Consider the following 17,707-nt stretch of genomic DNA (forward strand, 5'->3'; position numbering starts at 1 on the left):
GTCGTCTGCCACCAGTGTCTGCAGCGGTGTCTGCGTTACTGACCGCCGTCCGCCACCAGTGTCTGCAGCAGTGCCTGTGGCGGCGCGCCGCCGGCCCTGTAGGCTGTCGCGGCCCCTGGATGCAGCTGGATGAGCTTCCTCTCTGCACAAATGGAGACCTGTTGCAGACGGTCGCCGACTCTGAACGAGTGAGAATCGCCCCCCCCCCCCCCCCTCCTTTCCCTGTCCCCTCGGGCATTCGTTCATCCGTCCGTCCGTCCGCATGCTTGCGCGCATGCATGTGTTCGTTCGTTCGTTCATTCGTTCGTTAGTTTTTGGCCATTCGTTTGATCAATCGTTCGTTCTACAGCGGTTGTTCTCCGCCCGCCCTTCATTGAAAGCCGTTCTTACGGGCGCCATATGACCATTGTAGTCGGCGCTCCCCAAGCCCAAATCATCATCACGAGAGCCGTCCTTAAAGCTCACAGCAACCGATTCAACGGCCCGAGCATTCCTAGTACGTTCTGCTACCCTGCAGTCGCGCCGCGCCGAGGGAGTGACGTAGCTAGCAATGCGCGTCCACACAGTCACCGCTGTCTCTTCGGCTGGCTCTCGTTCAGAGACTGCCGTGTGTGTATGTGATCCGTCGCTGGTGTCATGACACTCCCGGCCGTGTGCGCTGTCCCGGTGCTGCTATCGCCTCGTTCTCTCTCTCCGACGGCAGACACAGCTGCGGGGCAAGTCGCGCGTGCAGCTGGAGGCAATGTGCGGCTGCCTGCCGCGGTGCTCTGTCGACACGGTCATGATCGAGCGCCACACCCTCAAGCGCAACCGTAACAACGTAATCCAAGCGGTCGAATTCGCGTTCGACGAGGAGGTGGAGGTGGTGACGAACTCGTTGACGTACGACATCCCGGCGATGTTGTCCGAGGTGGGAGGCAACGCCGGCCTCTACCTGGGCTACTCGCTGCTGACCCTGCTGGACGCGGCTGTTGATCTGCTGGAGTGGAGCATCCGCAAGCTGCCGGCCTCCGCAGCAAAATAGCTCGGGTTACGAGGCTGAGCCAGCGCCAGAGGGCCCGGCGGCTGCGCGTCGTGGCGGCTCTCCAGATGCACTAAAGATGCTGATCACCACACCGGGGAAGGATCATGATTACGACCACATTACACGAGATGCTGATTAACACACCGCGGCGCGTTGGCATCAAGGCAGTCGTCATGTCAGAAGGGGAGTAACGCATTTGCCAACATCATGCGGTTCGTAACCGTAAAAAATGTTCTCACAGTTATGAAAGACATGGCGATAAGTGTGATGATATTGTCGGTATTATAGGGCTTGCGTTGACTTTGAGTGGTCGACTTTCGCACTCTGGTATTCTCGTGAGAAAAAGACGCCATGCTGATGATCTTACGCTAGATTAAAACTGAGAGCGACAAAACGGGCGCCAGGCACGTGGCCGCCTAGGTCACGCACGGTCAGGCGAGAGTTAGCGGCGCCGTCTGGGCTGCGCAAGGGTCGCACGCATGTGCGCCACGGTCAGCTGCGCGGCAGTGGGAGGGGGGAGGGGGCAGCCCCCGACGTTCGTGGTGTCACGTGCTCGTCGCTGTGCACCACGTGACCCGCTCGTGCCCACACTCACCCTGTAGCGCTTGCGTCTCTGGCGGGGTGCCGGTAGTGTAGTGGTTAACGCGCCTGCATTAACCAATGCGCGTCTGGGAGACGAGAGATACGGGGTTCGATTCCCCGCGGTGCCCGCCCTTCCTGCCAGGGTGAGAGGCAGGCGGCGCCATATAGCCTCAGCAGCTGAGTGCGTCGTAAAGCCCCAGTGGCACATACGATTGCATCTCTGGGCGAAACGCTGCGTCACTCGCATCAGACGATGTTGAAGAAGACGGTTTGAGCCTGCTTGACGGGTATCAGCGGCCTTGGTGTGTCGTCGATATGGGATCTACCTTTTTATGTACACTTCGTTTGTGCATTACCACTCTTATGAGCACACTTTCCTCAGCAGTCGGCGCCCGGAACCGCAGTTAACCAAAAAAGTAAGTTGCAATTTAAGCATGTGAGCTATGCTCGTCTGTTCCTTGCAATGGCGCTGAAACAGGTGATACTTGGGGGGCACACGTGTGGTGAATTTCGGTGTGGGTTTTATTGTTTTTGGTATTGTCTCGCTAAATGTGGTGACCCTGCGCTGTCTAGCGTTTCAGGCAGTTGACGTCCGTTGCTTGGAGACCGCATACGCGGTATGATCGTTGCGTGTCACTACCACGGACGTTGTTTGGCACTCCGCACCACGTGGTGGTCGCCAGTGACGATGATCACTGGGCCTTCACCAAGGGAGCGTCCTCAGCATACCCGCGCGCGCTGCTCCTAAAGCCCTCCGCTCGAAACGCAGCCGGTAACCTTGGTAACCTTGGTAACCGGTAACCTTGGGCGCGCTCTCGCACCGTGCTGTGGTGCCCGGCAGTGAGGCCGCAAGAGCTGTGTGGCCGTCACCGTGGGGGCGTGCCTGTCATCGGTGTCGCGCCGGTGTCCGACCGGCTGTGTCTCGGCCCGGGGTCGCGGCCGCCCGCTCGCGGTCTGCCGCCGTGTGAGACTGCTGCTCTCTGCCTCCGGACGTGTCGTACCAGGGCGTGGCGTGCTGCACTAGTGTTACGCTCTTCAGCACATCCGCAGGTGTCGCGCGTGTTTCGTGTCGTGTTGTCGCAAAATATAAACGTCGTCAGGCTGGAAGGCCAACCGCTTTTGTCACCGTCGCCATTGCCTGGTGTTTGGAAACGCCCTGGTCCAGCTAGCGTGTTAGTCCCATGCACTGGGTAGTTACGCCGTCGTGCCCGTGTTAGAGGCGGGAGTGGGAGACTGTGCGCCGTTGTCGCGGAAGCCTAGGATCTCCCCGCCTAAGACCACAGTCCCCTCAGAGTAATTTCTTCGGAGCATCAGACGATGCGCGACTGGACACGCAAAGTCGAGTTCCTGGGTGAGCCTGCAGCAAATCAACTTTACTGCAGAGAGATGCGTTGGCGGTAGCTAATCAGTCGCGGGGAACCGGTAGCGAAGTGGCTAAGCCGCGCATCTGGGGAACCAGAGGTACGGGGTTCGATTCCCCGCAGTGCCCGCCCTTCCGGCCAGGGTGAGAGGCGGGCAACGCCATATAGCCCCAGCAGCGGCGTGCGTCGTAAAGCCCCAATGACGAACCAACCGTCTAATCGTGCAGTTTTAAGTTGCATTCTTACATACCTATTGCTGGGATTTTCAGGTGCATCTTGTGTAACTGGGAGTCGGCTAGGTAGTCAATGTTTCTTTTTCGTGAGTTGCGACACTGGTTGAAACCCCGAGACTCACGCTCATGGACACTGAATGACAATGCTACGTCACTTCTTGTGTTCGCATGCTCACTAGCTGCTGCAGAGAACAAATCATTTGCCTGCGTCTGAACATATGTGCTAAATTCAAAGTGTTTCAGCCTTGTGCCCAACTGAATGGAATATGACGATTTGTGTGGCGCGAACGGGGCAGACGGCTGCAGGTCTGCAAGCTGTCAGCCGTTACGTAGATGATGCCAAGAGGCAAGCTCAGTGAAATAGCACCTGTGGCACCTTCAGCAGCCGATATCACCGGTTTTCATCGATGCGTTGATAGGTCTACCTTTCATGAACATTTTTAACGAATGGAAAGCGCTCATGCGGCATTTGCTTGCCAGTTCACGAACAGTTGACTCGACAAATGAATGCTTATGGGTGGCGTCAGGTCCGGCTATAGCAATCGAGGACATCGACGTACTCGCGTTTATCTACGGTTTTTACAATTTGGACCAGAGTATTGCAAACGACAATATCTTGCGTGGCTATGTGTCACAATAAGCATGGCTGCGCGCGTGTGTAGCACTCATGGCCAGTGTTCCATCACGGTCGGTCTGCCGGCGGCTCCGCCACATCCACGTGCCGCTGGGTCGCTCTGTGGCATCGGCCTGACTGGTGCCCGCACCACCCCGCCCCGCCCGGCAGGGGCGCTGGGCACCACAGGGCCGCGCGGTTGGGTGTCTGCTTCACCTGTCTGCTTGTTTGTTTTTGTGTGAAAAACAAACGTATATTTTTGTGTGTACAAAGGGGACACGACGCACGTCATTGCGCACCGTTTGATGGAGCGTCAGCGACTGCGTTATCTAATGAGTGCGAGGGGAGGGGGGGGGGGCATTGGTGCGACTGGGATTCGAACCTGAGTCTCTACGTGGGAGCCGAGGGCGCTAACCACCCGGCTATCGGCGCGGGGTGCGAGCGTGACCAGCACCAGTGCCGGCTCGTCCGCCAGGTGCGCCGCCGCGTGCTGGAGGAGCGGGGTCGGGCCGAGCTGGAGGTGACCACCCCGGAGGGCGCCACCGCCGCCAGCCGATCGCGCACCCCCTCCCGCGAGAAGGGCAAGCAGGAGGACGGCATCGCCGGTGACGCGGAGGAGGTGAGCACGGCGCGATCCGGCCTGGAGTCCTTCCGACCGGGTCTCCTCCCTCTCCTTCTCCCCCTCCCCTCCCCCTCCCCCTCCCCCTCCCCCTCCCCCTCCCCCTCCCTCAACGAATATGTGGTAACGAATCTGGTTGCGTGGAGATCGGTCCGTGGCGACGCGTGGCAGGTCCACCGTCACCCGTCACACACAGCGTGGCAGGTCCACCGTCACCCGTCACACACAGCGCGAGCTGCCGTGTGACGGATGGCGGTATGAGCTGCAGCTAGTCGGCTGCGGCGCGGCAGCTTGCTGTGTGATGCGAAAGCCGCTGTGTGGCGCGGCAGCTGCTGTGCGGCGCGGCAGCTGTTGTGCGGCGGGCGAAGCTACCGCGCGCCCGCTGAGCCTCTCCCGACAGGCAAGCTCCGCGCGCTGCGCGCGCGGCCGCTTCTCAGGAGTGTGACCCCTGTGACCCCCGCCCGTGCGCGCAGTGCGAGCGCCGCTCTCTGCTCGAGTCGCCGCCGCCGCCGCCGCCGCCGGCGTCCGACGCGCCGGGCCCGGCCTGCCGGGCCCCGACCGGCGACTCGTCCGACTCGGACGACTCGGACGCCAGGAACTCGCGACTCGTCACCGTCATCCCCATCGAGCACGACTCCCGTGAGTTGCAGAGTGTGCTGAGTGTGCGGAGTGTGCGGAGTTGGAAGCGGAGGCCGGTCGTCAGTGTCGCGGGCGGCGGGGGTCGGAATGAATGAGCGTTTGTAAGTTGGCTGATGCGTGTGCTATGGCATGAATTTGCGAGAAGGATACGTCCGATAGAAATGGAGATAGAGAGGGATACCGGGCGGCCTTTGTGTTTAAAGGAGTCCGCGTATGTTTGGACTAACTGTATTAACTGCGACACGTCCTGTTTCACGACCCACATCCACCGATAGGCCATCCTGACAGGTTCTCGGAGAGTGGACGACGCGGGCCCGAAGCTTGTTCCGAGATTAACCATCCAGCTTGCCGCTTTTCCCATTGAGCACCGCCTCTCTCCATTCTAGAGACATGGGCGAATTCTGCTGTCGATTTTCCTGAACCGAAAATGGAAGACGCTCGAGGCAAGTCGGTTTTGTCTTGTGACGCTTGTGGCGCGCACGCGGCTTGGTCGACGCCGTCCGTGTACGCGCGGGCTTGTCGAACTTTTGATAGATAGCATCGGTAGAGTGAATTCTGTAGATAGTGCGTGCAACTCTCTAGGATGTAGAGGCCTATGCCATTCTCCATATTCTGGTTCCATAAAACGAAACCACGAACCCGCAACTTTTTAAGGCATGTCGTATGGGCTTTCAGAGTGGAAATGGGTCAGTTTTCGGATATGTTTAATTCATGCGCCTTTCGCTGGCGAACGGGTCGATACCGCCTCGTCACTCGTTGTACGCATGCTCATGCGACGTGGCTTAACATCACGTAGACTCGTCGTTTCGGCGAAAATCGCCGTGGTCGCGACCAGGAGGGCGCATCGGCCGTAGTTGGCTTGCCCTGCGCATATCTTGTCCCCGACGGAGCGGTGATGGTTCCGCTCTGTCGTCGGTTCGAGCAGCCGCGCTGGCCGTTCTGCTGCGAGCGCACCTTAGCTGGACCGCCTCTCCGGTGGCGCGTGCGGCCTAACTGCGCACATCTGGGGCGTCGGCGGCACGCGCCAGTGGGGCGGCGCGCCGCCGGCCTGTCCTCCGTGCGTCCGCCGCGGCGGGGTGCAGCAGCAGGCGGGCTGGAGCCTGCGGCGACATCGTCCGGAGGGTGGCGGGCGAGCTTGTCCCTCGTGCCTTGTGTGTGTCGAATTGTCAGTTTCCTTAAAGCCAGCAAGGCGCAAATAAGGTCATCGCTACGATGAGTTCGATTGCTCCTGCGATTTATCCCGACCGCAGCGCGCGCGGCCGTGTTTCCGCGCGCCGTCAGCGCTCTGACGTTGTCGACTGCGCGTGTGTCCTCAGACATGCAGCTGGAGGAATACCAGGACACGGAGGATGAGACGATCGAGGAGCAGTGTCGCCCGGGCGACGTGACGCCTCCCAACACCGCCCAGACCGTTACCAGCGCCCCTACCGGCCAGCGGGCCAAACACAAGGTGATGAAACACAAGGAATGGGAAACACACGGACCGAGCGGGACTGTCTTTTCGGCGGCCGGTCCGCCGCTGGGCGCGGCCAACCCTCCGTGCGTTGTTGGTGTGTTCTGCTCAACTATACCTCCAGGGTGCGGCAAATTCATCCGATCGCTTGTGAGACGTGCGTGTTGATTGTCTGGCCCTCTGTGGCTTGTGACCTGTCAGGTGATCTCTGACCGCTCCCAGTCTGCTGAGGCTTGTGTGCGGACTTGTGGCTGACTCCGCCTGCCCTGTGGTCTGACTACGGTGCCCGGATTTTCGACTTTGTGCGACCCTGTGTGACCTTTAATCTGGCACTGTGCGACCCGCAACCCCTTCATTATGCGCGCGATAACCGTGACCCTTGTGTGGTGCGCGCGATGGCTTCTGTCTGACGCTCTGTGACGTATGCGTAACCCTCGTAACCCTGTTTTAGCCTCCATGTCACCTCCGCATCTGAAGTGACCTCCGATCGGCCTCGTCCTGCTGAGGTGCGCGTGCTGACCGTGTGTGACCTGCCTGACCCTTCGTGACCCCCGCCCGCCGGTGATCGTTGGCGCCTTGTGACCCTGGGCCCTTGACCTCTGATGGGTCACAACGTTCTGAGGTGCTCATGGTCACGCTTACTGGACAGGGTATAAGCCCCAGCTTTTTACCAGTGTTGTGTGTCATCGACCTCTGTGAGACGCCTGGCCCATCAGGTGACCTCTGTTCAGCGGCAGAGATCTGAGGTGTGCCTACTGTCCTATTCTGGCCCTACTTGACCTCTGGCCGTGAGGTGACCTCCGATCAGCCTCAGTCCGTTGAGCTGTGTTACTATCCCGGTCTGACACTGTTTGACCTCTTGCTCTCAGGTGACCCCCCCCCCCCCGATTGGCCCCAGCCCGCTGAGGTGCGCGTGATGTTCCGTTCTGACCCTGTTTGACCCCTGACCCTCAGGTGACCTCCGATCGGCCCCAGCCCGCCGAGGTGCGCGTGCTGACGTCGGAGTCGCCGGCCAGCCGCTCCAGCCGGGGCAGCCTCAGCAGCAGCGGCAGCACCCGACTCCTCATCTCCGGAGTCTCCCGCGAGACGGAGATGTGAGCGTCACGCGACGCCGAGATGGAATTCGTCTTTGAAGCGGACGGGGGAGTCGGCCCAGACGCTGGGCAGGAGACTCCCGGCACACGGAGACGTGTCTCCCGGAGCGGGTGATATGGGAGCACAGAATGCTGAGAAGTGATTTCTTCCGGATATTAGATACGGCTCCGAAGGCAATGGAGAATGAGTCTCCTCGCAGCGTCAAATAGAATGCCCTGAGCCCTGGAGGGGGAGCGCCTGGCTCCCAGATGTCAGCTTGTTGATGGCGGACGGAAGTCTCTTGAGATTTGAAGAAGTCTCGTCTGTCGGAGGCCAAGCCCAGGACTCATTTCTAGAGCGCTGGCGGTGCTCGCCATCCGCGGTCGTCTCCTAGGCAGTATGACGTAACCTCTCCGTCTGCACCAGCACCGCTGCAACCGATCTGGGGGCGTTCTAGAAAAGCGCGGAAGCTCCCGTGCCCAGAGTAGAGGTATGAGTCTCATTGCGGGCGATGCGGTGGTCTCTCCTGGGTGGAACAACGCGGAGCTGCCCGAAGGACTTAAGTCCGAATCTCGCACAGATCGGAGACGCAGCTGTCTCTGAGAGGCCGACACGCCTCTCGCACCTGAGTATTCGCCGAGGCCCGGTGAGGGCGGCGCGCCCGGCGGCAGGCGCGAGCCGGTTGGCCGGACGTCTGCGCCAGTGCCGGATGTGCTGGGGGTGCCGCGTGGTCCGGACGCTCCAGGGGGGACATCTGCACAGTGGCGGCGGCGGCGGCATCGGAACGGCGTGAAGTGTTTTAACGCCGCGCTCTTCCGATGCGTTTACTTTCGGTGACTGGCTGTTAGCGAAGCGGCGCGAAGTCCGCGTGTCCCGTGGTGACACTGAAGCACGGCTGTCTTGTAGGCACCTGTTCGCTCTGAATGAGCCGCCATCATGGGAGCACGCCCGCGTGCGCTGGCTTGCGCTCATTTAACGCGGTGGCGGACTGTCCACCACGTGCGTGGGCCTCACAGCTTCACCGTTGTCAACGGCCCGCGGCTGTGCGGCTGTGTAATTCCGTTGCCCTGTGCGTCTGCCGTCCACAGGCAAAAAGGCCGAAGTTCCATTGTTTAACATAGCACTTAGGCCTTTTTGCCCTTGGACAGCAGTTGTACTGTACATGCGCATCGGCTTTGTCAGCCATGTTTTAGAGGAGACCTGCTGGCGTGCTCCGCGACCGCAGCGATGGCGGCTTCAGACCTGCGGCGATGCCGTATTTCCTCTGGCGGGTTCGGTCTATGTCGGCCCAATACACGGGACCATGCGGACTGGCCGTGTGTGTTTGTTTTTTACCCAGCGGACCCGGGTCAGCAACGGGGCTGGTCTAACTTACCTTCAGCGGACCCCTTCCTGGAGAAGAGCATACTGATCGGTGCAGCCCCCCCCCCCTCCCCCCAGCGTGCTTACAGAGGGGGGAGGCAGGGAGATGTACGCAAGCTGCAGCGGACGAACGGGATAGGGGAACGTGTTTCGCTCAACTGCGGGCAGATGGCGATAGTGGGTGATTCTACTTGCATTATTGCACTCAGCAGTACTGCGCCGCTGCTGTGCACCAGTACTAATATGTGTTGTACACCCGCCGCACCTATAAGATTAAGACCCATTAGCGCCGCTGCCATTCTAGCAACATTTCGTTTTTAGAAAAACAAAGATGCCGTTGAAAGTAGGCCGTGATTGATGCATCGCTCTACGTGTGTTAACAATTGTTACGCATTCAAAGAAGCGAAACAACGCGCTCCACCTTATATGTAGAGTTTTGACTGATCACCAAGATGCGTGATTTCCGATTAGTCATTGATTTAAACCTGTAAACTTTCTCAGTCGCAGGACGTTTGTTAAGTAATGCACGAGTTATCTTCCGCTTGTAGTATCTGACATATCCATGACAGAAACGGCGCCGATCGCATGAATCCGAACATTGCAAATTGCTATTTACAAGTTGATGTGCACGGTATTATATTTAGTGAACTTGGCTAACTGCAGTGCTCAAGAATCTCGAACTAGAGCCAACCCCGCGTTTCGACGATCACTCGGTGGGAGAAGAGTCCTCCCACCTCATCTCGTATCTAGGACGCGTCAACGAAACTCGTGGGCTGCCCATCTCCTCATCCAGTTCCAGCGCGGTTGGAGGCCATTTGCGGCACAGCCTTCACCACAAGTATCGCGATGCCGAGAAGAAAGTCGAACAAAAGGGGCTCCGCGTCCGGCCCGCGGGCTGTGGTGCCAGAGACCGTCATAGTGGAGCCAGCCGGGGACGAGCCTCCGGCCCCTGCTCAGACGCCGCCGCCGCCTTCCGAGGCAGAACCCGAGCCGGAGCAGGACGTCCAGGAGGACGAAGATGAAGAGGACGGTGAGGAAGAAGAGGAGCAAGAGGAGGAGAAGCAGGAGGAGGAGGAGGCAGAAGACCTGCTGAGCTCTCTGTTGTCGTCCGGCCTGTCGGAGCTCTCCGTCTCGCTGAAGGAGGCCGGCAACGTCTGCACCCGGCTCACACTGACGCATAAGGAGATCGAGGACATCAGCTACATCTCCTGCTGCCCGAGTCTACGCCACGTAAACCTCTCTCACAACAACATCAGCGACCTTACCCCGCTGGGTGACATCCGCTACCTGATGACGTTGGACTGCAGCCACAATCGACTGACGACCACGCTGGGCTTCAGGCCGGGCTACTGGCTGCAGATGGCCGACCTGTCTTACAACACCATCACCAGTCTGCCCGACATCGGCGGCTTCTGGGCCCTCACAGCGCTGCGGTTGGACCACAACAACATCCAAAGTCTGGGTGAGGACGGGCTGCATCAACCGCGGGGAAGGGAGGGGAGGCGGACCGGTGCAGGCCAGAGAACGCGAGTCATGTGGGCTGCTCTATTCGCTCACCTTTTTAGATACATCAAATCAGTCGCTGTCAACAACTAGGCGTACGCCAACTTGCAACTTACCAGAGTATTAACATGCCAAGTGTGACGCATCATGGAGCTGCGCTTTTGTCAACAGCTTTGGCACAACCTTGAGAAACTCGGCATCCGGCATGTGCTTGGCACAACTTCAGCGGAACCGACTCCGACTCCGACTCACAGGGCATGGGCTGACTCCGTACAGCACAACACACGCTCCGACTCCGACTCAAAGAGATGCGACCAAAATCCGGAATGGATGTATGAATGGACCATCGGAAATAAACGATTAGGATGTAGCCAGTCCTGATGACAGAAATTATTTGCTATCGCAGTTGTAGTTGAGTTCACTCACTGATGGCTCGGTTGACTAAATTTAATATCTGGTTTGCAATGAAGACTCAAAGGAATCGGATACATCCTGACTTAACGCAACTTTGATTAGTTCCGGAATCCATTCATTTCCCAGGATCTGCTTGGCAGCATTACCTTCCACAAAATTTTGTCGATTCTGTACACAATGTAGTACCAGCCAGTCATCTGCAACTCAAGGCCCTGATAGTTACCTGCATTCTATGATCCAGCGTCTATTCTGCGCGCATGAACCGAGAGCACCATCTCAGAAATATGCCGTGGCACCAAAGCTAGTCACCTTTTCACCGAAATGTACATAAGTAGGCACCCCGCAACAAACAAAGCAGTCCTTTCATGCTTGCCTTTCACGGAACACGCCGCCAAGCTCCCTCCAACTCCCAACGCCTTGGCGTTTAAGCCATACCTTGTGCTCTTCAGTTGTCAGATCTATTTTTGATTATTTCAGGTGCTTCAATTAATGAAGACGAGTGCATTTATTTCGGTGTTTAGGCTGCTTCATATAATTTCTTGATTTGCATAGCTCTAACGAATTCTTCCAGTCCCATAAGCCAGACGCGTCGGGTAGCTGTACCCGCCCGGGGCATTCTCAGATGCACCGATGCAGGGCCCGCCGGCTGTCAGCCGTACTAAAGCGACCGACTTATTCCGTCATCCACAGAGGGGATCCAGGGCTGCAAGCATCTGCGCGTGCTGACTGCCAGCCACAACGAGCTGCGCCGGTCCGACGGCGTGCAGGGGCTGCCGCTGCGAACGTTAGACCTGAGCCACAACAAGGTGGAGACGACCGCCCTGCTGTGCACGCTGGGCCAGCTGCGCTACCTCGACCTCAGCTGGAACCGGCTGGAGCGGCTGCGCCAGCTGCGCGGCATGAACCACCTGCGCCGGCTGAGCCTGCGCGCCAACCCGGTCGCCGACTTGAGCGAGCTGAACGGCCTGCGCGAGCTGCCCAGCCTCACCAGCCTCGACCTGCGACTCTGTCCGCTGGCCGACTGGCCGTTCTACCGCGCCGCAGTGCTGTTCCACCTGCCGCTGCTGACCTGGCTCGACCAGGAGCCGGTCGCCGACCGCGAGATGGTGGCCGCCGCCAACGCGTTCGACCCACGGCCGGCGCGGCGCGCCGCGGTCGATCACGCGCACCTGACCTCGCTGCGCCTGCGACGGCCGGCCGAGCTGGCGCCGGCGCCGCCGGCCGACGCCGCGCCGCTGCCCTGGGACGCGCTCGTGCTGGTCGGCCCGCCGGGCGCCGGCAAGCAGCTGCTGCTGCACAACCTGCTGGAGCGGCTGCCGGCCGGCCGGTTCTGCCGCGGCGTGTCGCACACGAGCCGGCCGCGCCGGCCCGGGGAGACGAGCGGCGTCGAGTACGTGTTCGTCAGTGCCGAGCACTTCGCGCGGCTCAAACACAGCGGCCGCCTGCTGGAGAGTTCGGAGGTGTTCGAGAGCCACTTCGGCCTGTCCGAGGCGGCCGTGCACCGGGCGCGCCGCTCCGGCCGCGTGCTCGTCACGCACACGGACCTGGCCGGCGCACTGAGCCTGCAGCGCCGCCTGGTGCGCGTCCAGCTGGTGCTGGTGCTGCCGCTGACCGAGTCGATCCATGCGGCGCGGCTGCGGCAGAAGGAGCGCACCGAGGCCGACCAGCGGCAGCGGCGCTGGCGGCGGCGCGGCCTGGCCGCCGTCGAGCGGCGCTCGCTGCTCTCGGAACACCTGGCTGGCGATGCGCTCACGCCGAGGACCGAGACGCTGGCGCCCAGCGACGGCCAGATCACGCGCACCGCCTCGCTGGACGAGGCGCGCACGCCGCAGCTGGCCGCGCAGCAGCTGCGCCGCCGCCGCGCCACGGTTGTGCCCGTGCTCGAGATGGAGCGCACCTGCGAGGTGACGTCTCTGCAGTCGGTGCGCGGCTCCAGCGCCGCCTCGGCTGGCCGGCGCGACTCGGAGCTCGACGCGTTCGAGGCGGCCGCGCCCGACACGACTACCGAGCCGACCGACTCGCGCGGCGACTCGCGCTCCGCCTCGCCTGCCGCCTCGTCCGCCGCCACGCCCGCCGCCACGGCGGAGGCGCAGGCTGACATGGACGCGCCGCTGGCGGCTGCCGACGCCGGCTCGCCCACCGCGGCCTCCTCTGAGACCGGCGCGCCCGCCGCCGGCGTATCGCGGCCAGACACGCCCTCCGCCGACGCCGCGGCCGACGGCGCCGACGCCGCCGACGCCGGCACGACGGCAGGCTCGTCGGCAACCGGCTCCGGGTCTCGCACGCAGGCGGCCTCCGCCGGCGGGCATAGCGTGCGTTTCCCGGACGAGACGACCTCGGGCGAGACCGCCGCGGCCGAGGAGGAGGCAGAGGAGGCAGAGGAGGCAGAGGAGGAAGACATCGTGGTGCCGCGCGCCACCGACTCGCTGTGGAGCGTGCAGCGCTCCTGGTTGCGCTTCCCGGACACGGACGAGTGTGCGGGCATGACGACGGAGCGGCTGACGGAGATACCCAGCTACGGATCATTCAGGTCAGCGGCTGCCGGCTGGCAGAGGTCGCCGGCTTCGGCCGAAAACGAGGCGCGTTTGTCATAGACTTGCTGCGGTCACGGTCCGCCAGCGGGCAGAGGCAGGTGGAGGTCCCGGACCGACGGCGGGTATGAGCACGCGGCCGTAACATTCGCTGCCACAGACATGGACTATCGTGGATGGCAGCAGTTATGGAAGCAGGCAGTCGGGGCCCAGTCAGTCACTGACACGACGGTCACGGTTCGGCTACACTCGCCACGGGCAGCTGACGGCGCTGGCCTGACATGAGTCACGCTTACAGGAATACCATTAGAGAGCAATCATGCACCCACGGCAGCCACGCGGGCAAACACCAGTCGGACACGCACGCCCCGAGCGTCTCGCATCGTTCCGACGAAGCCCCGGGCAGCGGAAGTCACGCCCGTCGGCAGCTGTCACGAACGCGGGTCACGTGTCGTTGATTTCTGCTCCGGAGGCGGGGACACGTGGCGGGCGCCGCGGTCGCGCTGGCCGGCGGCGTCGGCGCGGCGGTCCGCTGGACTCCCGGCACCGAGCGGGCACGGTCCCAGCAGCTGCTAGGGCTGCGCGCAGCCGCCCAACGGCCGTCGTGGCTCGACCGGGATCAGCTGTGTGGCGGGCAGTGATGTGCTGCATGCCCCAGCGGACAGCTGACGCCTGTCGCTGTGCTTTGGGCAGTAATGGGATGGTGGATTTTGGACGTCGTAGGTATAGGAGGAGAGGCGGGGCGGTGTTTGTGCGTGGCATGAGGCATTCACTTGCCGCGAGTACTGGCCGTTAACCTACGACGCTGCTTCGAAAGAATCGGCTTCAAAGTTGGTCAGCCAACCAACGTTCTGAGAACTTCCTTTGCTTATTCCGGACACTGTGACGGGACGCTAAAGTGTGGGCCTTTTTATTATAACGGCGGTACAAACCGTGCGTCATAGTGCGGTTTTTGTGCAGCGGCGCCACTACATGGCCAAACTGACGCCCAACGCCCACAATCACATTGGAGAGTCGAGGCCCGGCCTGAACTGCAATCCGACGGTCTACCGACGCTACCGCATCACGCTGCCCACGTGCGCCATGCTGTAGGTTCAACCGGCCTGCTCCACTGACGGGAGCTGAGCTGCCGCGCTCGCCTGGCGGACGCTGTGACGTGCAGTGTGCTGTAGCTGACCTGCCGCGCTCACTCGGTGAAGGCTGTGACGTGCAGTGTGTTGCGGCTAAGCTGCCGCGCTCGCCTGGCGGGGACGCTGCGACGGGCAGTGTGTTGTGGCTGACCTGCCGCGCTCACTCGGTGAAGGCTGTGACGTGCAGTGTGTTGTGGCTGGGGCCTGCCGGAAGCTGTGACGTGCAGTGTGCTGTGGCTGCGCTGCCGTGCTCGCCTGCCGGACGCTGTGACGTGCAGTGTGCTGTAGCTGACCTGCCGCGCTCACTCGGTGGACGCTGTGACGTGCAGTGTGTTGTAGCTGAGGCCTGCCGGAAGCTGTGACGTGCAGTGTGCTGTGGTTGAGGCCTGCCGGACGCTGTGACGTGCAGTGTGCTGTGGCTGAGCTGCCGCGCTCGCCTGCCGGACGCTGTGACGTGCAGTGTGCTGTGGCTGAGCTACCGCGCTTGCCCTGCGGACGCTGTGACGTGCAGCGTGTTGTGGCTGAGCTGCCGCGCTCTCCCTGCGGACGCTGTGACGAGCAGTGTGTTGCGGCTGAGCTACCGTGCTCGCCTGCCGACACTATGACGTGTAGTGTGTTGTGGCTGAGCTGCCGTGCTCGTCTGGCAGCATGATGGACCGATGGGCGCGCGCCGGCGCCGTGCCGGAGGTGCTCGGCTCGCCGCCCTACCTGGGCGTCGAGAGCCGCGCCATCTGGGAGAAGTCGGAGCCCTGCCTGCCTATCGAGGCCATGGATAGACAACAGGTCAGTGGGCTCCTTCGGCACATCACTGCCGTCCTCGTCCAGTGTCCTACTGACTTGCTGAACAGCTATTGTGCATGACGGATGGCGTGATTGCGTAACCTGTCGTCCTCGTGTAGTGTGCTAGTATGTACACGGTTCGTTCACCTGTAGTGATTCCGCCTTGGCACGTCACTGTCGTGCTTTATCGTTACGTCGTTGTGACGTCACTGTCCGTCTCCATGTATTTTACTTCTTAAAAATACGTCCTTATCACTGTAGGTGCCTCGGCAGTTGCCGAAAGCAGGCGCAAAGTGCCGACACTATCGTCATTCCCGATGACCAAAGGTTTTCTATCACCTGGCGCGGTGTGTGTGGCCGTTTGGTAGCCCTGCACTAGTGCCGTCAACCGCACGTGGGTTCGCCTCCCCCGCTCGACAAAAACTTTCTTTTTTAAAACGGCACGGCAGTTTTGGCACCCGGGTTTCCAGTTGAGTTGTGCCGTCACTGGTGTCCTCAGCACTTGTTTTTATTAATCCGACTTCATCATAAATCCGTGTATACCTCTCGGCTCAGGGGACATGTTCCTTATAGCCATAAACTGAGAGGGGCAGAACTACCGACCAAACCTGTAGACTACCCCATGCTTTGATCCTATGGTGCTGATCGACACCAGACTTTCACCATTTGTGCCGCTTGGTTGATAATCTGTTCTTTCCAGAATGTGATGACCTTGGGTCAGACCAAAAGTCACCGAAAATAAGAAAAACAGAAATTTATGGTTGCAGATAACCCGGCACAAATCCTTTAGCAATCGATGCATCATGGTCGATACCCTGTGATTTCCAGAGCATCGTGACCTGGGATAAGGCCAGGGATCCCACAAACGCCTATTGCCAACAAAGTTGGCTTCAGACAACCCCATGTACCGAGCCTATGGAACCAATCGGTACAAAACGTTGACCAATCAATGCGCCATGGCTGGTGTCCTATCTTTTCCAGAGCATGATGAGCTTGGGTCAGGTCATAGGTCACCAAAAAACGGTCGAAGCCACCTAGAATTAGTTTACGGACAACCCCATGCTCCGAGCCTATGACACCTGTCGTCACGAATCCTTCCCAAAGTGCAATTCGAATTCTGATTATCTAGTTTATTCTTTAATTGATTATCAACAAAAGGTCTCGCTTAACTACAACAGCGCATGGTAATCCAGAAAAGGGCCTCCCGATGCATAGAGAGGCCTCCAAATCCGGAGCAGGATGCTTACAATGCACGAAGGGGGCTTCCGAATCTGGCCAGGCGGCCTCGCTGTCCCAAAACAGGGCATCCTGATCCGGAGCCGCGGCCATCTGACGCATGAAAGGGCCCCTCCTGTCCCAGAAATGAGGCGTCCTGAATAAAGATGGTGCCTCCTTAGCAAGGCATTGGGTCTCCTGATCTAGAGCATTGGCTATCTCATTCGTAAAAGTGGTCCCAATGCCCAGAAAACCATTCATTGCGCAAAACCATCATATTATCCAAACTCTAAATGTTTAGCAACATGTATGCATTCGGTTATGCAAGGGTTTTCGTTGACTGTATTTGCTCGTATAAACGCTGCCATTTGCACAAATGCGTTTGATGAACGGTTTCGTTCCAACCACGGCATTTGTTCGCGTGGCGACTTTGCGTGCATGACGGTCCGTTTTTGTCCAGATACGTTCGTTCATACGATGCACCATTCATACCAATAAGTCCATTCGTACGAATGCATTCGCATCTTGGTATGTATGTATCGGTACAAATGTATTGGTTTGTGACAATGCGTCAGTTTGCACGAAGGCATTAATCCATGCAAATGCATTTGTTTACAGAGAGCAGTCTGTCTAAATTCGTAGTTCATTTGCACAAATCTATTGGATCTCACAGGATCATTTGCGTCGGTGCCATCACGTCATTACGATGCAGGTGTGACGTCACACACGAAGCCTGTCACCTTCCGATGTCGAAATGCCCCTGATTGCCTCGGCATAGTATGCGCTGCATGAGAACCCCAGCCGTTCATCCTGCACGACGGCAGAGCCTCCCGACATCCATTCGACAGCCTCTGCCATTTGTAGCGCCTCGTAATGTGATTTAGGTGGTTTAAACTGTGAGGCAATTGAGATGACACTGAGGGAGCAATGTCGTGACAACCGGACACAAATCGCTGCTCGTGCGTGCCTTGTTCGCCAGGCGCTGCGGGGTGACGCGCGGCTGCCGGCCTACTCGGAGCCGCAGCTGGCGGCCATCCTGCGCGAGCGGCAGACCTACCTCTCCTACCACCTGGAGCAGCCGGGCCTCTTCCTGCTGGCGGTCAACTCGGACCGGCTGGACGCGGCGCTGCAGCAGCTATGCGACCAGCTGTCGCGCCGCCTGCCGCTGCAGCCG

At 60.0% G+C, this 17,707-nt stretch overlaps 1 protein-coding gene across 1 annotated transcript; it reads left to right on the forward strand.

Moving 5' to 3' along the window:
• The first annotated feature begins 105 nt into the window (after positions 1-105).
• LOC119113919 (uncharacterized) lies at positions 106-1,478 on the forward strand. Its single transcript, XM_037238144.1, has 2 exons — positions 106-188; positions 704-1,478. The coding sequence occupies exons 1-2, from the start codon at positions 120-122 to the stop codon at positions 1,022-1,024; spliced, it is 390 nt and encodes a 129-aa protein (XP_037094039.1). The 5' UTR covers positions 106-119; the 3' UTR covers positions 1,025-1,478.
• Positions 1,479-17,707: the final 16,229 nt, after the last annotated feature.

The sequence above is a fragment of the Pollicipes pollicipes genome, unplaced genomic scaffold (assembly GCF_011947565.3).
Source record: "Pollicipes pollicipes isolate AB1234 unplaced genomic scaffold, Ppol_2.1 Scaffold_7262;HRSCAF=8765_pilon_pilon_pilon, whole genome shotgun sequence".
Taxonomy (NCBI): Eukaryota; Metazoa; Arthropoda; class Thecostraca; order Pollicipedomorpha; family Pollicipedidae; genus Pollicipes; species Pollicipes pollicipes.

Coding starts and splice junctions, on each gene's coding strand:
- LOC119113919 (XM_037238144.1), top strand. CDS start 120: ATGCAGCTGGATGAGCTTCCTCTCTGCACAAATGGAGACCTGTTGCAG. Junction 189..703: donor CGGTCGCCGACTCTGAACGA/GTGAGAATCGCC, acceptor CTCCGACGGCAG/ACACAGCTGCGGGGCAAGTC.